The sequence below is a fragment of the Carcharhinus amblyrhynchos genome, chromosome 10, assembly GCF_965287045.1.
Source record: "Carcharhinus amblyrhynchos chromosome 10, sCarAmb.v2.hapA, whole genome shotgun sequence".
Classification (NCBI taxonomy): Eukaryota; Metazoa; Chordata; class Chondrichthyes; order Carcharhiniformes; family Carcharhinidae; genus Carcharhinus; species Carcharhinus amblyrhynchos.
Window position 1 is genome coordinate 67,961,381 of NC_137333.1, and position 24,524 is coordinate 67,985,904.

A 24,524-nucleotide genomic window follows, 5' to 3' on the forward strand; every position below is an offset into this window, starting at 1 on the left:
TTATCAGAGAACATACTTCACGGAAGGTAGAAATTATTTTGTCGGCTTTACACAAGTGCTTTATTTCCACTTGCTTTCTTCCCAGATATTTTGGGAAAGAATAGATTGTTTAAATTCAAATTGAGGTTCAATTTACTTACATCACACATCAGTAACTGAGTGACTAAGAGCAGATCAGAAGAGGTAAAGTCCAAAGAGAAACTGGAAAAATGAACATATGGCTACATGATGCTGGCCAATGTTTATATGTACAGTAATTACATGGTGGTGGTTTAATCCTAATAATCTCACTGGGGGGGCAACATGGGGAACTAAATCGAGATCAAAGATATTGGTGTCAGAGCAGGAAGAGAAGTCACTGCAGTGATACTCTAATGACAATTAGTTAAATTACAATGACAAAAAAAAGGAAGGTTATGTCAGATATTGGGAGCTCAATAGCACAGAAAGCCTACAGGAGTATAGAAAACATGTGGATAAAATTTAACAACAAAATCAGAGAAACAAAAAAAAATCCTAGCAAGAAAAATTAAATAGAAAAAAACCAGAAAAAAACCATAGAAAATTACAGCACAGAAACAGGCCTTTCGGCCCTTCTTGTCTGTACCGAACCATTTTTTGCCTAGTCCCACTGACCTGCACTTGGACTATATCCCTCCACACCCCTCTCATTCATGAACCCATCCAAGATTTTCTTAAATGTTAAAAGTGACCCTGCATTTACCACTTTATCTGGCAGCTCATTCCACACTCCCACCACTCTCTGCGTGAAGAATCCCCTGTAATATTCCCTTTAAAGTATTCTCCTTTCACCCTTAACCCATGCCTTCTGGGTTTTTTTCTCCCCTTGCCTCAGTGGAAAAAGCCTGCTTGCATTCACTCTATCTATACCCATCAAAATCTTATACACCTCTATCAAATCTCCCCTCATTCTTCTATGCTCCAGGGAATAAAGTCCTAACCTATTCAATCTCTCTCTGTAACTCAGCTTCTCAAGTCCCGGCAACATCCTTGTAAACCTTCTCTGCACTCTTTCAACCTTATTTACTTCCTTCCTGTAACTAGGTGACCAAAACTGTACACAATACTCCAAATTCGGCCTCACCAATGCCTTATACGACCTTACCATAACACTCCAACTTTTATACTCGATACTCCGATTTATAACAGCCAATGTACCAAAAGCCAAAAATATTTTATAAATATATTAGAAGAAGAAAATTAAGGAACAGATTAAGGATGATTAGAGATCAAAAAGAGTTTCCTTTTTTATCCCGAGTATGAATTTTGAAGTGCTGCAATCTGTAAGGCTAAGGACCAAGAGCAGTGGGATTATGTTACATAGAAACTAGGAGTCGGAGAAGGCCATCCACCCCTTTGAGCCTGCTCCACCATTCATTATCATCCAACTCAATACCATGATCCCACTGTCCCCCCATATCATTTTATTCCCTTCGCCCCAAGAGCTATATTTAACTTCTTCTTGTTTTTGCCTCAACTACTTTCTGTGGTAATAAATTCCACAGGCTGACCACTCTCCTCATCTCTGTCCTAAATAGTCTACCCTGTATCCTCAGACTGTGACCCCTGGTTCTGGACACCCCCACCATCAGGAACATCTTTCTTGCAGCTACCCTGTCAAATTCTGTCAGAATTTTATAGGTTTCTATGAGATTCCCCCTCTTTCTTCTGAACTCCAGCGTACACAATCATAATCAACTTAATCTCCTTATGTTAGTCCTGCCATCCCAGGAATCTGTCTGGTAAACCTTCCCTAAATTCCCTCCAGAGCAAGAATATCCTTCCTCAGATAAGGATACCAAAAGTGCACACAAAACTCCAGGTGTGGCCTTACCAAGGCCCCACATAATTACAACAAGACATCCTTATGTTTGAATCCTCTTGCTCTGAAGGCGAATGTACTATTTAGCTTTTTTTTTAAACTGCCTGCTACACCTGCATGCTTACTTTCAGCAACTGGTGCACCTGGACATCCAAATCTTGTTGCACATGCCCCTCTCCTAATTTACGGCCATTCAGATAGTAATCTGTTTCCCATTTTTGCTACCCAAAGTGAATAACTTCACATTTGCCCAAATTATACTACATCTGCCAATCATTTGCCCACTCACTCAATTTGTCCAAGTCACACTGAAGGACCTCTGCATCCCCCTCACCGCTCACTTCTCACCCAGCTTTGTAAATTTGGAGTAATTACGTTTAGTTCCCTTGTCTAAATCATTAATGTATATGGTGAATAGATAAGTTCTGGCACTACTTGCTGTGGCACCCCACTAGTCACTGCCTTCTATTTGGAAAAAGATCCGTTTATTCCTACTCTTTGTTTCCTGTCTGCAAATCAGTTTTATATTCTTCTCAATACATCACCCACAACTCCATGTGCTTTAATTTTATGCTCTAGTCTCTTGTATCAGACTTTGTTGAAAGCCTTCTGAAAATCCAATAAACCATATCGACTGGCTCCCCCTTATCAACTCTACTAGTTACATCCTAGGTAACTACAACATAAGTTGGATGCCTATTTATCAGATAGCAAAGACACAATGGACCAAGCGGCCTTCTTCTGTGTGTTTATATCCAGTGTTTCAATGTTGATAATTCGTCAAAAGGGAAATAAAACATATAAACAGTAAGAGATAAGCGCTTTTCTCCTCCGGAAAACAGATCAACTCATAGTAGCTCTGCATCGGAGTCCAGCCATGAAATAAAACTATGCAGGAATTTGAGTTTGGTCCCTTGCCAAAAAGATCTGAAGCCTAAGTGAACAGAATATTTTGAACTGTTTAAATCCATCTACGCAAGCATCATTTCTAAACAATAACACAAAAGATTAACTTTAATAGCATACAGAATGACATTTCAGTCACTCTGGTGTATTACCTCGGAGGCTGGGAATTACTTTGTGAAACTGATGAATCTATTGAAATGAAAGTGCCAATAACAGATGATTGTCCTAGAATACAAAACAGTAATTAAATTAATCAATTTAATATAATCCAGGACAATTATTTAAACAAAAATGAGAAAGCAAAACATCAAATTACTTGTTTTTCACCTTTATATTGTTCCAAAAAATGGTTAACATGAAGATTGAAGGTGCACATTATCAAGCCATATAAAGCTCTATTGTGATACTAGTGCCAAGTCTGCGTTCAGCCATCACAATGGTGAGAATTACAAGTAAGCGTTCCAGACCACACAGATGCTTTATAAATTGTAAAAGCATTTAACTGTTAAAATACCATTTGATTATTTATTCATTCAAGGTAACAAGCAGGATAAAAAAATTAAATAAATAGGTATATTGTTCGCCAAATAACTTTTTTGGGGGATAAATATAATTTATTTCCATACATACTAACCTGTATTTAAGGTGCTTGGCTGAACAGCTAACTGCGGTGGTTTCCTTGAAATGGGAAGTTTGCTGAATCTGTTGCATTTTTTGCCAAGTGAAGAGGATACTGGCATACGGAGAACCTGGTTGAAATAAATAGAACATTGCATTGCGTAACTAAGTCCAGTAAGTGGAGACTGGCATTTATGCATTCCACCTTCAGTGTGTACCTTCAATGCCACCTTCAATGGTGTACTATGCAGCCATTCTGTCCCTGAAATGAGTCACAAACTTGTACCTAAACTTGCACCAATGCCACTCCACATGATAGGCTCCAAAGAGATTCACACCCAATGTGGGGGGAATGACTTATAGTTTTCCCCTTTTTCTCTGCATAACATGGCTGAAATCAGCAATAAGCCAGAGCAAATTGCAAATTTGAATCAAAATCCTTTAGTATAGAAACAGAATATAAGAGCAAGAGGGGGGCATTTAGCCCTTTAAACTTGCTCTGCCATTCATTATGATAATGACTTCAGCTAGCTCAAAAGCCTGATCCCACCTTCCCCATATTTGATCCCCTTCACCCCAAGAGATTCTTGAAAACATACAATGTTTTGAACTCAACTGCTTTGTGTAGTGAATTCCACAGGCCTACCTCTCTCTCAGAGAATACATTTCTCCTAGCCTCAGTCCTAAAAGGTTTATCTCATATCCTTAAATTATGGGCCCTGGACTGGCCCCCATCATTGGGAGCATCCTTCCTGCATCTAACCTGTGGTCAGGTCCCAGACCAGAACTTCATATTACATTATGAAGCCAGACTAGACCCCCTAACATTTTTTTTTATTTTGGCATAAATGTCAGGAAAGGATGTTTCAAGCCACTGACAAATTAGGGATCTTTTAACAAAACAAGCTTTATTCATAACAGTTTAAGTATAACTGTAACAAAATGAAGCAGCTTAACACTTTAACAGTTAAACAATCTTTAAAACTGAAAAGAAACAACTCTAATTTCTAATTGCCATTTCAGTTCCAAATAAGCAATATGATTCTTACATACATGAAACTCACTTTAAATATAGTTAGCAATCACACCCTTGGGGTTTTCAGAGATATATAAAGCTTTCAGAAGCCTGCAAAATTCCCCTAATTTCAACCAGGATAGTCAAACTCCATCTTCTTTCTACAAAAGCCTGTTTCTTTTTCCCTTCCGATCCAGGACTGCACATAAACCACAACATCATATGACCCTGTAATCACTCAGTTCCCAGGGGAACTCAAGTAAACACAAACCCATTAAGTCAACATAACCACTTGCAAGGTTGAAATGAGTAATTATTCTGCTCTCCCAGTATCTAAACTGCATTCCTGCCAGACATGAAAGTGTACTAACTAAATTCATATATGTACTGAGTTTTTTTATGTTTCAGGAGGATGTTTTAAAGTTTAGATTTTACTGCAGGTAGTTAGCATGTCTGGCAGGAATGCAGTTTAGATACTGGGAGAGCAGAATAATTACTCATTTCAACCTTGCAAGTGGTTATGTTAAGTAGACTTAATGGGTTTGTGTTTACTTGAGTTCCCCTGGGAACTGAGTGATTACAGGGTCATATGATGTTGTGGTTTATGTGTAGTCCTGGATCGGTAGGGAAAAAGAAGCAGGCTTTTGTAGAAAGAAGATGGAGTTTGACTGTCCTGGTTGAAGTTAGGGGAATTTTGCAGGCTTCTGAAAGCTTTATATATCTCTGAAAACCCCAAGGCTGTAATTGCTAACTATATTTAAAATGAGTTTCATGTATGTAAGAATAATATTGCTTATTTGGAACTGAAATGGCAATTAGAAATTAGAGTTGTTTCTTTTCAGTTTTAAAGATTGTTTAACTGTTAAAGTGTTAAGCTGCTTCATTTTGTTTAAACTGTTATGAATAAAGCTTGTTTTGTTAAAAGATCCCTAATTTGTCAGTGGCTTGAAGCATCCTTTCCTGACATTTATGCCAAAATATAAAAAATGTTAGGGGGTCTAGTCTGGCTTCATAATGTAATATGGGGTTCTGGTCTGGGACCTGACCACAGGTTAGATGCAGGAAGGATGCTCCCAATGATGAGGGCGAGTCCAGGGCCCATAATCTAAAGATATGAGATAAACCTTTTAGGTCTGAGGCTAGGAGAAATGTATTCTCCAAGAGAGAGGTAGGCTTGTGGAATTCACCTGTCTAGTCCTGTTAAGAGTTTAATAGGGTTTTAGGAGATCCCCCATCATTCTTCTGATCTCCAGCAAGCAGAATCATAATTGACGCACTCTCTCCATATATGTCTGTTCCACCATCCTAGGAATCAGTCTGGTAAACCTTCTCTGCAGTCCCTCTATAGCAGATCATCCTTCCTCTGATAAGGAGACCAAAATGTCAAGCAATATTCCAGGTGTGACCTCACCAAGGCCCTCTAATTGCAACAAGATATTCCTGCTCCTGTATTCAAATCCTGTTGCGATAAGACCAACATACTATTTGCCTTCATTATTGCTTGCTGCATCTGCAGGCTTACCTTCAGCGACTGGAGTAAGAGGACAGCCAGGTCTCAGTGCACATTCCCCTCTCCATTTATAGTCATTCAGATAATCTTCCTATTTTTGCTACCAAAGTGAATAATCTCACATTTATCCATTTTGTACTGCATCTGCCATGCATTTTCCCGATCATTCCGCTTGTCCAAATCATACTGAAGGATCTCTGCATCCTCCTCACAGCTCACCCTCCCACCCTGGTTTGCTTCATCTGCAAACCTGGAGATATTATGTTTAGTTCCCTTATCTAAATGATTTATATTGTGTGGACCCTATTATTAAGAGTGGCACCCTATTATTCAATGCCTGCCATTTACCCGTTTATCCCTACCAGTACTGTTTCCTGTCAGCTAACCAATTTTCTATCCATCTCAATGCATTACCCAAATCCCATGCACTCATTCTACATGCCAATCTCAATGTGAGACTTTGTTGAAAGCCTTTTGAAAGGTTTTGTGATGAATCTGAAATCCCCTTCCTAACTGCATTGAGTCGACCAAAACCACAAGGACTGCAGGGTTTAAGAAGGCAGTTCACCATCACTTTCTCGTGGGAATTAAGGATGTGTAATAAATGCTAGCTTAGCAAGCAATGTCCACATCCTAGAATGCTTTACCACAAACAGCTGTTGAGGCAAAGATCAAGATATTATACCTTTCCATTTCACACAAAACGTTAAATAGACCAGCCCTGCACTGTAATTTCTCTGATTCTGCAGCATGTCAAGCAGAATCAATCAAGATCTTAAGTCCCAAATCAATGTACAATTATCCTCAATAAAGGCAACACCTCCTCAAAGTTACAGATTAAGTACTCCAAATGCAGGCACATACAGAATGTGTTTAAACTGACCTGTTGGGGCGACACTGCAAATGAAGTCCCATTATTTGGACCCATTATTGAAACGGGAATCACTCCCATCATTCCTTGCAGCACTGGTTGGACAGGAGATGTGATAATAAAAGTTGACCCTGAAAAATATAACACATTTAATTTTCAGTAGCAAGATGGGTTAGAAAGCTCCATCAAGAAAGATTCTGAACACACAAATGAATTAGCAGTAGGCCACTCGGCCCCTCATGCCTGCTCCGCCATTCAATAAAATCATGACTGATCTGATTGTAACCTCAATTCCACATTCCCGTCTACCCCCAGTGAGTTGCTAGGCTCAGAGGCCAGGTACTACTCAATTTGGTGAGGAAAGAGAAAACAATGAGTGTCAACTCAGGTTTTTCTGTTGCCCTTCTTCATTAGAGACAGGAGACATGGCTGCTCACATGTCTGTCCTCCATCATAAGAAACAGTGAGGAAAATAAATAAGTAGATACTTTGAATTGGCATTTATCTTCCATACACTTAGAACACTGAGCAAACGTAGGGTGTGATATTTAGTCATACAGACAAGAACACCACAGGTTCAATTTCTTTTCTGAAACTTATTAGCTGAAATTCAGCTTCTTCCTTTGTTCTACATGAAGTTAGCCACCAGGGAAGCAGTTTGAGTGTTACTGTAACCATTTAGGAAGACAGTCAAAGGGAAAAACACTTGACCTGTCTCCTTCTGTTCTAATAACAATACTAGCATTTCATCACATGGCTTTGTAGGTGTTGTGTATGACACCAGCTGTGTAACAAATAGAATTCTGACAGTGCAGAAAGGGGCCATTTGGCCCATCGAGTCTGTACCAATTCTCCAAAACAGCATTCCACCCAGGCTTTCCCCTCCATCCTCATAACCTCCCGCATTTACCAAGGTTACCCCATCTAACTTACACATCTTTGCACACTAAGGGACAATTCAGCATGGGCAATCCACTTAACCTGCACATCTTTGGACTGTGGGAGGAAACCGGAGCACCCATACAGACACGGGGAGAACGTACACCAGACAGTCACCTAAGGCCAGAATCAAAGCCGGGTCCCTGGCAACGTGAAGCAGCAGTGCTAACCACTGTGCTGCTCTCATGTGTGCCAATATTGTATTACTATACAAGGTAGTACTGGGTAGTACTATGCATTAACAGAAGCTGGTAACATCACAATAACAATCACGTATTAAAGTTGGAAAATTTTCTGATATTACAAATGTCAAAAATTGCCATTTTGAATAGTCTGATCACCTGCACCTTGTGAAAAACTTGAAGATACAGGCTGTCCCATAGTAAAAACAGTGCTTGGCCTTGGAGGTGTTGATAAAACTTGAGGAACAGACGTTGATATGGTGGTGGAAGCAGAGCTGCTTGGTAGCATCAGGACATTTGCAGAATTTCCTCGGTGGTCCAAAATAAATGTGTTAGCGTTATTTGGTTCCTCTCCCTTCCTTAATGATTGCCCTGCAGAATCTTGCACACAAGTTGCTATCAGAACACTGTTGGACTGCCCAAATGTGGTAGTGGCAGGCAACAGTTGAATAAGGCCAGTGTCTTTTGATAGGTTAACTGGATTTTGTGTGGACAACAGAGTACCATCAGCCTGTGGTATATTAATGGTCACATTACTCGAGGTAATGCTTTGTGTAGGTACAGCTTCAACTTCAGTCACTGCAACATTCTGCTCACTGCTTTCAGGCTCCTCTGCCACCCCCAAGCTATTAATAGCACTTTCTGTTTCTTCAGTACTTACACACTCATTGCAACTGGAGCTCGTTTCAGTAACAGCAATACTGTTGCTCCTTGATAATGGTTGACTTAATCCTTTGCCTTTTAACGGTGTACCACCCGGAGAGGACAATATAATTGTTGGTACATTTTCATTTGTAATACTAGACACAGCATTACTTAATTCTGGATCTGATGATGACTGTTTGGGGTCATCACTAATTATTATCTTGAGAGTTACTATATTTGTGGGATCTACCTCCATAGTGCTGGAAGGTTCAGCATTTGAAGCTTTGGAGGTGGAGATAACATTCGTCTTTGTAGAAGTGGTAGGGAGCGGTGACTTAGACACCATGTTAGTTGAAACACTTTCGGTTGTAGGATTCAGGCCAGAAGTAACACAACTTGGTTGAAGAGATACAGTTTTAACCTCAGAGCTCGATTTAGAAGAAGAAACAGAGGAAGAAACAGGTTCTGCTGGATCAGACAACTCCACTTCAGCAGAAACAACACATGTTCTTATTGCACCAGATTTCAGAGAGTTTACTGAACTGGAGCTTACAGTGGAACTGTTTGATGCTTCAGGTACAGGAGAAACAAGGACATTGGTTAAAGAAGGGCTTTTAGAAATTTCGACCATGTGCATGGCATTTTGCTGATCTTGCATTGTAGTTATTGTGGAGTTATCAGAGTTAACTGATAAGGACTTTCTTCCATCCAGGGGAGCAGGCTCACACTCAGAAGTTTTCTGCACTACAAAAGTTGACTGAACTGATGCTTCAGCACAAGCTGCAGGTGGCACATTACAACCTACAGTATCAATCTTATCACTTGTTCTTGTAACACAGACAGATTGTGCCGCTGGCTGTTCAGGTTTGTGCTGACTTGTAACTGCTTTTGACTTATTAGTATCATAAAGTGAAGGTTTATCAGCTTCTGCAGCAAGGCTATTTTGGCATGCCAATTTGGATTGTGATTGTGCTTTCCTATTGTGATTAGTTAACTCTTCAATGCCCAAGGGTTCCTCACTGAGCTCTTGTTGCACAAGTGGAGACAGTTCTGCCCTTTTATGATAAATAGATGATGACTGAGCTTCGATCTCCATTTCGACAGTGTCCCCAGCTTCTTGACACTCTGACATTGCTATAGTAGTTGTGTGAATAGTGGCAACAGGCGAAGAAAGATCAGATACAGAACTGGCTTCTCCGGTGATCCAACAGCTACATTTGGATGCCTGGCTGCTGGTTGTCTGACTATCCGTTGAAAGGATGGGTTTGCTTGCATCTGTTGTACTGAAGGTTGGAAAAATCTGATTTTCTCTTTTTGTGGGTTTTGTAATAGAATTTGATTCTGATGACGTTTTATTTTTATGTACTGTCCCATCAGCTTTGCTTTTCTTCTTAAAACCACTTGATACTTTCTCAGAGACCATCGAAGGCAAGGACACTAGGATACCAAAGGGGGAGGCAGAAAAGTAACATTACATGATTTGCAAATGTAGTACAAAACATATTACAAATAGTTTAATAAATGATGAGAATAAAATTATGCAATTATACTTTGAAGGTAATGCTTTTCATTAAGAATTTTTGATACAAATCCATAAATATGTATTTCTGGTTTTATAAATTAGTAAACAAAACTGCAACTCACCCAATTCCTCTGTTTGATAGGTACTAAATACCTCAGAGAATGCCGAACTTGCACTACCTTCTATTATTTCCAAGTCTTCTTGACTGCACTGTCCACGATCGCCATCTTCACTCCTTTTAGATTTGCCTAAATTAATCAGATTTTAGAAAGATGAAATACAAATTTACTAAATTATAAACACAACTCTAGAGATACATTTAATCCTAATTAATGAAAGACTGATCATAGAACCAAAATGTACAATTTCTCCAGTTAACACCTTAGAAAAAAAAGTCAGAATATCAGACATTATAATCGTAGAATGATACAGGCCTTAGTCCACAGTACCTGTGCCATCTCTTTTTCCAGATGGCTACCCAACTGGTCAACCTTTATCATAAGCTTCCTCTTTCTGTTTTAGTTTAATCTGTCTTCAGTTATCCGAGGGACATGCCAACAAGGAGCAGAAGTCGACCATTCTGCCCTTTGAGCCTGCTCCAACATTTAAGATGATCATGATTGATTTGATACTAACTTCAGATCTGCATCCTGCCGACCCCCCATATCCTTTCATCCCCTTGCTTACCAAGAATCCATCCACCTCGGCCTTAAAAATATTCAAAGACTTTGCTTCCACTGTGTTTTCAAGAGTTCCAAGGACACTTAATCCTGAGAAAAATAATTTTGCCTCACCTCAGTTTTAAAATGGGTGACTCCTTATTTTTAAACGGTGACCCCTGATTTCTCTTATACAAGAGGAAACATCCTCTCCACATCCACCCTATGAAGACCCCTCCGGATCTTATACGTTTCAATCAAGTCACTTCTCACTCTTATAAACTCCAGCCGATACAAGCTAAGCCTTTCCTCACAAGGCAACCCACCCATTTCAGGTATTGGCTTGGTAAGCCTTGGCTGAACTGTTTCCAAAGCATTTACATCCTATCTTAATTAAGGTAGCTAATACTGTATTCGGTACTACAAATGTGGTCTCATTAGTTCGCTGCACAATTGAAGCATAACCTCCTTACATTTATATTCAATTCCCCCTTGCAATAAATGATAAAATTCTATTACCTTTCCGAATAACTTGCTGTACCTACATACCAGCCTTTTGTGATTCTTGAATTAGGACACCCAGATCCCTCCGCATCTCAGAGCTCTGCAATCTCTCATTATTTAGATAAAAAGTTTCTTTCTTATTCTTCCTGCCAAAATGGAGAATTCCACATTTCCCACAATGTACTCCATTTGGCAGATCTTTGTCCATTCGTTTAACCCATCTATATATTCTCATCTTCTTCAGGACTTACTTTCCTTCTGGCAATCATCCCTTCATACGAACAAGGAACAGAAGTCAGCCAACCACCCCCGTGGGCATGCTCTATAATTTAGTGAGATTGTGGCCGATCCAATAACTTATCATCCCCTTGTTTAGCAAGAATCTGTCCACCTCCACCTTAAAAATATTCAAAGACTCGGTTTTCACCACCTTTTCAGGAAGACAGTTCTAAAAACTCATGACCCTCTCAGTGAAAAAAAATCACCTCATCTATTTTCAATGGGCGATCGCTTATTTTTAAAGTGACCCCTAGTTACAGATTTTCCCACATTCTTTCACCCAATTCATTTATGTAAATTGTAAACAGTTTAGGTCCCAGCCCTAATCCCCGTGGCACACCACTTGTGCATCTTGCCAATCTTAAAAAGGCCCATTTATGCTTATTCTCTGCTTTCCGTTAGCCAGCCAAACTTTAATCATGCCAATATGTTATCCCCTATGACATGAGCTTTTATTTTCTGTAATAATTTTTGATTTGGCACTTTATCAAATGCCTTTTGGAAACATAAGTGTAGTACATCCACCGGTTCCCCTTTATTCACAACACATGTTAATTCCTCAAAGAGCTCCAATAGTTGGCCAAATATGATTTTCCCTTTCACAAAATTATGTTGACTCTGTTTGATTACCATGAGCTTATCCCAGTACCCTGCTGTAATTTCTTTCATAATTGCTTCTAACATTTTCCCCATAACAGATAGTAGATCAACTAGTTTTCTGTCTCCTTTCCTTTTTGAATAATGGTGTTATATGTACTATCTTCCAACCTAATGGGACTGTGCCCAAATCTAGGGAGTCTTGGAAAATTAAAGCCAATGCATCAGATATCTCACTAATTTTTTTTAAGACCCTCGGGTAAAGGGCTTTTGTCAGATCACAGTTCCAACAGTTTACTGAGTACCACTGTAGTTAGGGAGCTGTGCCTTTGAATGTCCTTCCTTTCCCCCTAATAGAAATGTAATGCAATAGAATGTCCATTCTGTATCCAAAATATTTCCTTTCTGATGACCTTCCATTATTGATTAACTGTTTCAACTGCCAATTGTTGATTCCAACCCCTAATTCCTTTTCAGCTCACTGGAATTAGTCCTCATTGGCTAAGTATTTTCACATCTGATTTTTCCTTGCCCTTTGCCATAACTTTTCCTTCCATTAGGTTGGAAATGCAGTCAAGAAAGTTTTCTTGCAGACATTTCAGTAACTCCTCTTCTTTGCCTTTTACATTGTTATTTTCCCAGCCCATATTAGGATAATTGAAGGCCCTCACTATTACCAAGTAGTGTCTTGCTGCAATGTGCCTGCAAATTTGTTCCTCTGTCATTCCCCCTATTTGATTGCCAACAGTATTCATTCAGCAGCATAGTGGCTCCTCCATTGTTCATTAAATAACTAAAGATTGTATTTGACCCCTCAAGCTCATCACTTTTTTTTTATTAGTGTCACAAGTAGTCTTACATTAACACTGCAATGAATTTACTGTGAAAACCCCATAGTCGCCACACTCCAGCACCTGTTCGGGTACACTGATGGAGAATCTAATATGGCCAACCCACTAACCAGCATGTCTCTTGGACTGTGGGAGGAAACCACACCTGGAGGAAGCCCACACAGACACAGGGAGAACGTGCAGATTCCCCAGGCCGTGACCCAAGTCGAGAATTGAACCTGAATCCCTGGCTCTGTGAGACAGCAGTGCTAACCACTGTGCACTTTCTAGTGCTGTAACAATATCTTTGATCAATACTGCTATTCCCTCTCCTTTATTTACTTCCCTAACTTTCCTGAATTCCAACATTATAACCAAGGATATTAAACGTCTACATCCCCCTTTGAGCTACTATTGCCATTATTTCATAATACCATTTGCCTGCAGTTCAGCAATCTTATTCACTATTCTATGCATGTGCATAAATGCATTGGGTAAAAGGGAATGTATAAAATCCATGGAACATCAAGCATTTATGAATCTGATGTTTTAAACTCTAATTCCAAATTATCTCAGTTATACGCTTTTAAAATTCCATTTGGTGAGTTCCTACATTCAGCAAGATGAGGGATGTTGAAGTGGAGAATATAATCCCCAAATGTCTCAATTTAGGAGTTGCCTGAAGTCAGAATAATGCTTTCTACTGACTTAATAATGTGAGGAATTCCCATCTTTCAAAGCCTGCCTGAAAACAGGTCTTTCAATTTGTACTTTCCATTTTAGCAGCGTTTGCAAATATATTGATTTATAATCTTAAAATCTGGTATAAATTTGTGTATGATACAAGTGCCACAATGCACAAAACTCAAATGTAGGAACTGTCCAGTTAATACTGAAGAAATGCCAAGTCTTTTGCCCTAATGGGTATTCTACATTTATAGTCTCAAACTGAAAATCTTCCTACAAATTACAAACTGAATACTTATGGCTATTATTGATTGGCCTGTATTGAGAAGTTACATTCATTTTCATAAACACTTGTATGAAAAGACCTTATCTGTTCAGATCAAGTTCATTATTTAAAAGATCTTTATTGAACATCAATTTAAAAAGCGTACACTTTTCAATAAGGTTTGGTACAAACCATAATCAAAGAGGTCAAACAAAGCCTGAAATGCAGGGTCTGATTCCGTCTGCTCCAAGATATCCTGAATAGCTTCATCAGACATATGGACTTCATCCTACAAAATATAAAACAGCATTTTATTCAAGATTTTGATTTGGTTTGCAAAAAAATGCTCAGGGTCATAAGCAGAGAGTATAATCTAGACTGGAGTGTTAACATGTTTGGAGTCTTCAGGAACATATGAAAAATAACTTGAAGGATTTTTTTTTAAAAAACTAGAATTTGTTGTCTTATCTTGGTTTTGGAACTAGTGTTCCACTCTTTTTCCACTTTTACACCACTGTCCATTTGTGCATAAATGTTTCTCAGCAACAAAAGATCAAAGCCTAGGCTGCTGAACTAGAGTATAACATTTATGTTGGCTGAATGCTCTATCTATTCATTCTGAAGAGCTTCGTTACCGAAGTGACATTACAGATGCTCTTCAGCTTAAACTAGCTATTCTAATATTTCTCTAGTTGTAAATAAAAGGAAAACGCTTCGCAGCTGCATTAAAATACAGGCACTGATATTTTAAATTATATACTGTAAAAGCTAAGTGAGATTTTCAATGAACTGCAGAAAGTTTATTTTATTTAAACAGAGACAGCTCCCAGTTAATACCTTTATCCCCAGACACATTTGGCAGAATTTTCTGGTGGGCGTTGGGATCCTGATGCCAGGCCCACCTGGGGTACCAACCAGCCCACTCGCCCCACCTTCCTCCTAATTGTCTGTCTCTGCAAATAGTCCCATTAAGGACGGCAGACAGGCAGGCTCCTGATGATGCAGATCCAAAGAGGCCTGTACCCATGTCAAGTTGAAAACTCCGCCAAGAGAATCAGAGACAGGTAGGTGCTGGTTGGCAAGCAATCACAAGGTGCTCCAACAGGGAGGCACCCTCAGCCATATGCATTTATTAATTAAAGAGGCTCATAGCCAGATGGATCATCAAGTGGAAGGAAACTTATTCACAGATGGGCCTGTGATCTTTCACCCCCAAAACCTGGCATTGGGGATGGAGTCCAGTCCAGCCCAGGAAAGTCTCTTGTATGCGAGAACACGGTAATAAGCTGTCTGATGGAGCTTACCCCCATTTTCCTTGCTCCTCCCAGTCTCCAAAGGAAAAATCCCTTTTCATTTCCACTATATATACAGAAAGATCTTGTCCCATAAAAATTATAGTTGACCCTCATCATATTTAGCATAAAACCATATCTTATCATTTATTGGTTATCACACAAAGGTCTGCCTTAATTAAACTAACTTGAAAAAATTAAAAGAAATTCAAGAGCATCCAACTTCTGTTTTGCTGAATTTATTGGCAAAATACCTTATTAAATGGCCCAAGTATTCAAAGACACAAGTTGCATATAAAAAAAATTAGATAGTATGCCACTCAAGTTTAAAATAAACATTACCCCAAGGCCCAAGATTTCATCAATGGACTGCTCCGGTAATAAAGTACTGCTGTCTGGTGGCTTTGAAGGGTGTCCAGTGCTAGTCTCGCTGTAAGACAGAAAGCATGTTCGATTCAATACAAAATTGAGAAGTCTATCCAGTTTACAGAATTCTTGGTTGGTTAAATTTAAGTTTTGGATGAAATGTTCCTATGAATACAGATACCACCTGAGTTTCCACAAACAAAATCCTTTTGGTACACCTATCAAAAATGCATGTGTAGCATGGAGGCCTTTCCACCCACTGGGGCCAACCTTGGCAATTCTCTTCCTGTCCAACTAACGCCACTGCTGATCCTCTGGACTCTACCAGTGGAGCAACTCTCATCCCTCTATGTACTTTCTTCCAGAATGTCCTTGAACCAGCCCTTGCTGTCAATGATTTCATCAACAGTATGGCCATGATGGAAACCTGGCTGATGGGTGCTGACACATAAGAACATAAGAAATAGGAGCAGGAGTAGGCCATCTAGCCCTTTGAGCCTGCCCCGCCATTCAATAAGATCATGGCTGATCTGTCGTGGCTCAGTTCCACTTTCCTGCCCTCTCCCCATAACCCTTAGTCCCCTTGCCTATCAAAAACCTATCAACCCGCGTCTTAAATATATTTAGTGAGGATCACCTTTCTCCTTCACGATGCATCCCCTACTTGGCTCTATATTCCATCACTTGCTCCATTAAGACCAAAGTGGCAGTGTGCTACTCGCCACAAGATCACCTTTTTTCCTCAGGCACCTTCTCCTCCTTTGAGCATCTCACCTTTTTCCAACCATCTCCCCTCTTTCAAAACCATAATTCTGTACAGACAACTAAGGAATGTTAGAAATTTTATCACCAAGATTTTGTAACTACTTTCATCCTTCAGTGTCTGAACAAAACGACCTCCCTCCTCCAAGATCATTGCCTTCTCATCCTCCTTGTGTCTCTACATGTAAATTCCCTAACCAATATTCACAGCCACCCCCTTTAACTTGCCATCTTACACGGTCCCACTACACCCATTGCTTCAATTACAAATAAGGCTATCTCTGATCACTTTGTTGTATCACTCACCACCCAGATGTCCCTTTCATGCCCCAAATCTACCTCTTTCTATATCCACCCCTGGAAAAAACCTATGTCCCATTTCACTTCCAAAATTCCAGTTACCCAGCCTTTGGTACACCATTCCATTTCTACAGCTACTGATTTATTCAACTGCACCCTAATTTTCACCTTTCACATCCTAATCCTTGATAAAGCTCTCTCTCAGCCTGGCCATTTCCCCTGGTACTGCACTCACCTACACTCCCTACAGTCCAAGGGTCACATGTTTGAAAGGATTATGGTGGTTTAGCTATTCACTGCCTGATCAAGCTGGACCACTTAAAACACTACTCGTGTTTGCTAATACTGTGCACTATTCCAGGATCATCCTGGAATGCAATGATAACCCCTGGTTTATTTACTGCAAATCGTTGTCATAAATCTCTCCCCTTCTTCTCCTGCACGCTCAAAAAATATTTATAGGATCAAGAAAAACAAGAATACACTCAACAATCTGATTGCACGTCTGCCATGTCACTCTCTTCCACCAGCCTACCTGGCTAACTTTGCATGAATGTTTCTATCTGCACTAGCCCTGAACTCGTCTCTTTCAGTTCCCACTAAATTGTTGAGCACCCAACTTTCCCCCTTGCCCCAGGTTAGCTAATATTGTAAACGGTTCTCTCTCTTTAAACCTGCTGTCACCAACCATCTCCTCCAAAAAACTCCGACCCTCGATCCTTGCAAACTACTGTCTCCAACCACCCACTCTTCTCCAAAGTCTTCATATGGTTTGTCACCTCCCAAACCCTTTCCCTTCCGAAGCTCTTGTGATTGAATTCATCTACCAGATGTCTGTCCCTGCCACAGTACCAAAATGGCTCTCACAAAAGTCACAAATTATATCCAATGTGAATGTGACAAAGGTAAATGTTACCTCCTTCTCCTTGACCTGTCTGCTGCTTTTGACACAACTGACCACACCATCCTCCTCTAACACCTCTTCATTATTCTTCACCTGGATGGGGCTGTTATCACATTGTCCCATTATTATAACTAATTGAAACCAGAGAATCATTTGCAATTTCTTCTCTTCTTGCTCCCACATTATCTCTGCTGCGCCCAAAGGATCTATCCTCTGTTCTTTCCTATTTTCCAGCTACACCTTGCTCCTTGGTAACATCATCCAAAGGTACAGTGTTAATTTTCACATGGATGCTGATTGCACCCATTTCCAACTCATGACTCCTCTAGTGTTGCTAAATTATCAGACTGAATGAACAGAAATTTCTTCCAATTAAATAGTGGGAAGATGGAAACCATTGTTTTCAGACGCTGTCCCAAACTCTGTTCCCTGTGACCTACTCCATCTCTCTCTCTGGCAACAACTTGAAAATAAGCCAATCTGTTTACAACCTTAGAGATGAGCTTCCGACCTCATATTCTTGCCATCACTATGACCTGCACCTCTGAAAATCATTCAGCTTCCCCCCGCCATCTCAGCTGATCTGCTGCTGAAACCCTCATTCATATGTTCCCTAGTTCTAGAACAGACTATTCCTAGATGTTCCACTCTGAAAATCTGAAATCAAAAGCTTAATTTAACTTACATCAAGTATCTCAATGACCTATAGTGACTCCCAGTTAAGCAAGAAGTGGATCTTAAAATTCTCATCCTGTTTTTATCATGTTTTGTTTGATAGTGAAGTGCCTTGGGACTTTTAAGTTGTTGTTGCTATGGAGTCCAGTTTGTTGCCACATAAAGAATTACATTACCTGAACATAACTTTATTTATGTTTTCTGCAAGTTTTTCCAGTAAAGATCGGTCTTTCAAGATTTTCTCTCTGGCATTTTCAATTACTCTTTGCTGCAAAAAAAGAGACACTAAAATTCCATTCTTAATTGGCATTCTATATAGTCCTATTTTCAAGGACAAGTTATTATTTTCCTGTGAGTAAGGGTATACTCATAGTTGAGCTCAACCCTGTTTTTATTTGGAGTAGATATAAATAAACTGTTAATTTTTTTCCTCCAATTCTTGGGAATGTTACAATTTGTTGTCCAGGTCAAAGTAATCGGAATAGGGGCAGCACGGTAGCACAGTGGTTATCATTGCTGCTTCACAGCTCCAGGGTCCTGGGTTCAATTCCCAGCTCGGGTCTGTGTGGAGATTGCACATTCTCCTTGTGTCTGCATGGGTTTCCTCCCACAGTCCAAAGATGTGCGGTTAAGGTTGATTGGCCATGCTAAGAAATTGCCCCTTAGCGTCCAGAGAGGTGTAGGTTAGAGGGATTAGTGGGTATAATATGTAGGGATATGGGGGTAGGGCCTGGATGGGATTGTGTTCGGTGCAGATTCGATGGGCCGAAAGGCCTCTTTCTGCACTATAGGGTTCTATGATTCTATGAGTCCCTCCTCAAAAACTTGATGGCTTACTAGGTCATTTCATAGGGCAATTACGAGTCATGCCAAAAGGTCACATGTAGGATAAACCAAGTACAGTATGATCCCTGTTTAAACAGTAGTGACAGCTTCATATGTGACTTTTAGTTTGGCCAACAAATTATTTCCACTTGTGATTAGAAGCAAGAACCTAGGGTAATTCCTCCTCTTCACCCTTTCCTAGCTGGGATCATCAAAGCCACCAGTCCAGATGATGCCAGTATTGACTGAAATCAACTAACAGCATAGGATAGTGTCTGATCCATAGATTCTTGATTCATTATGGTTCAGTACCATATTATTCAGCATATTTCTCCACCAACTACCAGGAGAAACAAATAAAACAAGGTTAACCGTTTTAATAAAGTTAGCTTTCAATTTAGAATTGCTCCCAAATGTCTTGGGTTTAGTAAAGGAAACTGGCATTGTTTAACTTTTGCAAAATTACTCAACTCCAAAATAGCAAAAGTAATAAAGCCAAGACTCTTCAATCGGTTATTAACTCCTGAAATATTGTTAGGACAGGACAGAGCAGCACACGCACACTCTCAGGATTTATCAACATCATTCTGTGGAAGATGTTATGGCTTGGAATTTCCTCTTTCGCATTTCTATGGGGGCGATTTTACAATCACATTGTGTCTATTTTCGGGTGTGATGCGATGGTAAAATTGGCCAGCTGCAGTTGTAAATGCGCCTAGTTTGGGGGCATTTAAGAGATCTGTGGATAGGTTTATGGACGAAATGGGATTGGTTTAGATTAGTGGGTTAGTGTTTTTTTTTTAAAAGCTGGTCGGCGCAACATCGTGGGCCGAAGGCCCTGTTCTGCGCTGTAATGTTCTATGTTCTAAAGCAATTAGCACTAGTTTTTGCAACCAGTGCCGAATTTCCAGTGCAGTCAGCCTCGCACCAGAAATGGGCAAGAAGCAGGTGAATGTATGGAAATTTATTTAAATGTTTAACATCTGCTCACTGAGCCCGGCGCTCAATTATCCAGGTTCACCCCCCTTTATGACTTCAGCTGAAAAGGTTTGCGCTGGCGAGGAATAGGCATGTTCATGTTGTAGCTTTATAGAACCTTACTTAGGCCACACTTGGAATATAGTGTTCAATCCTGGTTGCCACACTACCAGAAGGGTGTGGAGGCCTTGGAGAGGATACAGGAAAGATTTACCAGGATGTTCCCTGGTACGGAGGGCATTAGCTATGAGGAGAGGTTGGAGAAACTTGTTCTCATTGGAGCGACAGAGGTTGATGGGAGACCTCACAGAAGTCTACAAGATTATGAGAGGCATGGGCAGAGTGGATAGTCAGAAGCTTTTCCCAGGGTTGAAGAGTCAATTACCAGGGGGCATAGGTTTAAGATGCAAGGTTTAAAGGAGGTGTACGAGGCAGATTTTTCTTTTTTACACAGTGAGTAGTGGGTGCCTGGAACTTGTTGCCGGGGGAGGCAGTGGAAGCGGATACGGTAATGACTTTGAAGGGATATCTTGACAAGTACATAAATAGGATGGAAATAGAGGGATATGGTCCCCGGAAGGGTAGGGGGTTTTGGTTAAGTCGGGCAGCATGGTCGGTGCAGGCTTTGAAGGCCGAAGGGCCTTTTCCTGTGCTGTAATTTTCTTTGTTCTTTGTTCCCCACAAACAGGGAGCAGTCAACTTGGCGTCATCAGTGGAATTGGAGGCCATTGAGGCTCCCTGGGAAGCCGAAGCCAGTGCCAGACTAGAAGTGCCACCCTGGCACCTGGGCAATGCCAGTGGGGGCGCACAGCCAGTGAGGGCCTGCTGCCACTTTGCAGCGATTGATCTGAGTGGTGGGGCTGTATCTTGGGCCCTGGGCTCCTGCGATTGCAGGGGAGGTAGCTGTTTGGTCTGCCTATACTAGCAGGGGCCTGACAACTCCCTCTTTTCTGTCAGACCCCTGCTATTGTTAATGCGCATGTGCAGCAGCAGAGGCCTACACGTGTGTACTACCTCCCTCTGCCAGCTTTCGGGCACGTTAAGCCCCACCCACTGGCTTCTTTAGCGAGCAGAGTGTGTACGTGGGAGCTCAAAAACGCACCTAAAAAACGGATCTGAAATTCTTCCAGTTTCAAGTCCGCCTAGCACTTAGACAAAAAATGTTAAGATCGTCCCCACGTCCTCTTTGTGACTATGACGCTGCCTCAGGCTCATCAGCTATGTACTTGCCTGCATCACTTTTAGATAAGCAGCACAGTAGCAAGCAAAGCAGACTTCTGAGTGAATTTTGGAAATTTGACTAGTTTTATACTTACTGGAAAACTTTCAACAGCAATTTCTACTTGGCTTTCTTCCACTTCATTCTCCACACTTCTAGAAGTCGAATTCTGTCCCGATACAAAACCACCTCTTTTACGAGGGGAATCACTAAAACCAAAAAGGAATCAAATTAAGGAGTCAATAACACAATTCAAACGTATAGCATATCAAACTTGTAAAGAGATGCTGGTTTCTTCAATGTAGAACAGAATGGCATTATTTGACACCCCAAAGTTAACAATTTCAGCGGTCGCTCACCAGTACTCTGGGATCTGGAGCATGGCTGTGATTTTTAGGTGCCAACTTGGCTTGTTCCTTGAGGTGCAATATTCAGATAGCACTCGTAGGAAGTGATCTGTGACAAACATTAGTTCGTTCTGCATTGGTCTGGTAGTTGCCACTTTAAACCTGATAAGATATATTGTCAGGTCTATGCTGTCACATGTGTTTTGTGATGGCCTTGAAAGAACATCCAGCACAAGATTTTCAAATAATGGCCACTGGTTCATCTAATGGAGAATGACAAGGACAAGAACAGAAGTCAAAGGGAAGACAGTTACTGTTTAAGAAAGGAACGGGAAATTTCTGGTGCAGGCAAAAGATCTGGGATAGCTAAGTAGGTCAGATTGAAATCCTGGCTTTATTTTGGACGACTTGGGTGGAGAACATTGAAGGCCATTTACTGCCTTCTGGTTGACATCTCACATCCCTTCCTCTGTCTAATCAATATTCCCAACACCATTCATCTTCTTTCCTGCCCTCCCGTCCTAGCTCCATCTGTTCGATGCCCACACTTCTCTATGCATTTTCTTGATCCCCGTATCCTTTTAAACTTCACTTTATCACTACTTAATGAATCCATTGCCCATGTCCACTGCTCCCATCTATCGAATTCCCTTCCTATTATTCTGTTTCTAATCCTGTGCACTCCATTATACCCTGTTCCTTACATCCCCCTTTGTGGTAGCCACTCTTTTCCTTCTGTTTTTTTTCTCCCATCTCCCACATACTTTTATCTCTTGCCCCTTCAACAACTTATATTTATCAGACAAAATTGGCTTTATCAGAGCCAATAAGTGATCATATTCAATTATTGCAATTGAGTGGCTCAGAATTAAATGAAGACTGAGATATGAAGACCAGCAACCATAAGTTTAATCCAAGTTATGGATTCCAAGGAGTATCTTAAAAGAAGAAACTGGCAGAAAGGTTTTAAGGAGAGTATTTCAGAGTTTAGTACAGCCATCAATATTGGAATGAAGGCTACAGTTGGAGGAATAATTAGGGGGATAGAGGAAGTAAGAGAGATAAGGAGTGACAACATCACTGAGTATTTGGAATACCAGGATGAGAATTTTTAAAATCAAGATGTTGATACTGGTCAGAGTGAAGTTATGAATTAGCTTACATTTTTGGAGGGTGGGAGATGGCAGACGTACCAGGAGAGCATCAGAATTGTTCCATCCGAAGGTAACGAAAGCATGGACCTATTTATCTTTCCTCGTCAGCAGCCTGAACCCAAAGCCTATTTCCCCAAAACAGCCTGGTGGCGTACTGAGAGAGTGGTTAACAGCAGCTATCCTATATTGGTCAGAAGACAGCATGGCAACCTGCGGCAGCTCAGAGCTGCGTTGGAGGGAAAAGTAGCAACTGAAGCCCAATTGGCAAACAGTTGCACCGAGTGCTTGGAACATAAGCAATCACTGCCATTCAACAATTATCACCAGAAAATGAATAATTTAAAAATCTGCAGACTCACTGCATTGTTGAGTGCAATTGATTGACTGCTTGAGCTAAAGCAGACTGAAGGTAAAATTTAAATAAAACACCACACTTTTGTGGTCAGCTCCACAAAGCCACAGGTCCAAGACCCTAGTAGCCCTTTTTGGTATACATGATCCTGAATGGTTTGAACAAGGCAGACCTGGAAAGTAGGCTCCCTCTTGCGCTGAGTCCAGAGCAAGGGAGCATTGTTTTAAAATTGGGACTCAGCCTCTTGAGACAGAGACAAGGAGAAATCTTTTCTCTAAGAGGGTTGTGCGGCTTTGGTACTCTGCCTCAGAAGGTGGTGGAGCTAGGGGAGTTGAATATTTTTAAGGTGGAGGTAGATAGATGAAACACAAACCGATCAGCCATGGTCTTATTGAATGGCAAAGCACATTCGAAGAGCAAAATGCTCCTGTTTCGTATATTCGTATATCATAATACCATGATCAAGAATAAAATTTATTCCAAGTATTGTGTGTACGTGAATTGGCAGAAGTCTTTGGCTAAACCATCTCTCACAGCTGGAAACTAATCTCTGTAGCAACAATAAGCAATTACCTTCTGTCAAAAACAATTCTGTCAGAGTTGGAATGATAGCTTTCACTCGTCCCAGTGTTTACCTCTAAAAGTAATTTCCAAGAATAGGACATTCAAACACACTCATCCCATGCGTACAATCCCAAAACGGGCAAGCAACATTGTATCAGTCAGATTCAACCCAAGAAGCACGCATGTATAGTACACCAAAAGGCACAGTCCCGCTTGCCCCTCCAACAAGCTAATGGTTTCTTGCTCATTTCCTCTAGTGGTTCTCCACTTGGTGCTACCTTTAGCTAGCTAGCTTCAACTACTTTCAGCTTGCTCCTCAGAGATGCAGCAGGCCTGGTCCTACGAGAACAACAAAGCAGACAGACAGCAAAAAAAAGCAAATGAAAATCGTTCAACAGACACAACGGTTGAGTGAAGTTAACAGAAAAAAGGTAGAGAAGTCATGAGTGAAAAAGTATGAGACAAGAATAAAGAAAGTTCTGACAAACAGAACACATTCATGGAAGGAGATAATGCAGCCCAGAAAGACTGGCAAAACCCTGAAAGATCCTGTAATCATACAATCAAAACAGCATATGACTCATCCACCGAAACAATTTTCCTAATTATGATCAAACTGAATCACAGAATGCAATTCCAGAATTCATTGAAATAAAAAAGATGGAATTTCACTTCATCAGAACTCGTGGCCAAACTAGGTCTCCAGCTCATTTCGCTTTTAAACCCATGTATTTCAGTCTGCATGAGATTTTCACGGTAACTTCACTGCAGTGTTATTGTAGGCCTATTTGTGACACTAATAAAAAAAACTATATTTGTGAAAGTGAGATTCAGATGTTGACTGATCCTCTATTATAGAAAGCGTATTGACATCATCAGGATATGTTAGCACAGAAAGGGAAAACAAACATTTG

The 24,524-nt window shown here is 40.5% G+C and overlaps 1 protein-coding gene across 3 annotated transcripts in view; it reads right to left on the bottom strand.

Moving 5' to 3' along the window:
* The window catches only part of npat (nuclear protein, ataxia-telangiectasia locus), a 43,372-nt gene that overhangs the window by 6,996 nt on the left and 11,852 nt on the right, over nucleotides 1–24,524 (bottom strand). For 2 of the 3 annotated variants that reach the window (XM_080197265.1, XM_080197263.1), the window contains 9 exons: nucleotides 21,291–21,402; nucleotides 18,348–18,439; nucleotides 15,507–15,594; nucleotides 14,065–14,161; nucleotides 10,174–10,299; nucleotides 8,044–9,966; nucleotides 6,776–6,894; nucleotides 3,384–3,498; nucleotides 2,902–2,974 (listed from right to left, as the gene is read on the bottom strand). In XM_080197265.1, coding sequence (XP_080053391.1) covers nucleotides 2,902–2,974; nucleotides 3,384–3,498; nucleotides 6,776–6,894; nucleotides 8,044–9,966; nucleotides 10,174–10,299; nucleotides 14,065–14,161; nucleotides 15,507–15,594; nucleotides 18,348–18,439; nucleotides 21,291–21,402 — 2,745 coding nt within the window. The remainder of the gene's footprint in view (nucleotides 1–2,901; nucleotides 2,975–3,383; nucleotides 3,499–6,775; nucleotides 6,895–8,043; nucleotides 9,967–10,173; nucleotides 10,300–14,064; nucleotides 14,162–15,506; nucleotides 15,595–18,347; nucleotides 18,440–21,290; nucleotides 21,403–24,524) is intronic. The other variant, XM_080197264.1, reaches the window with a different exon arrangement.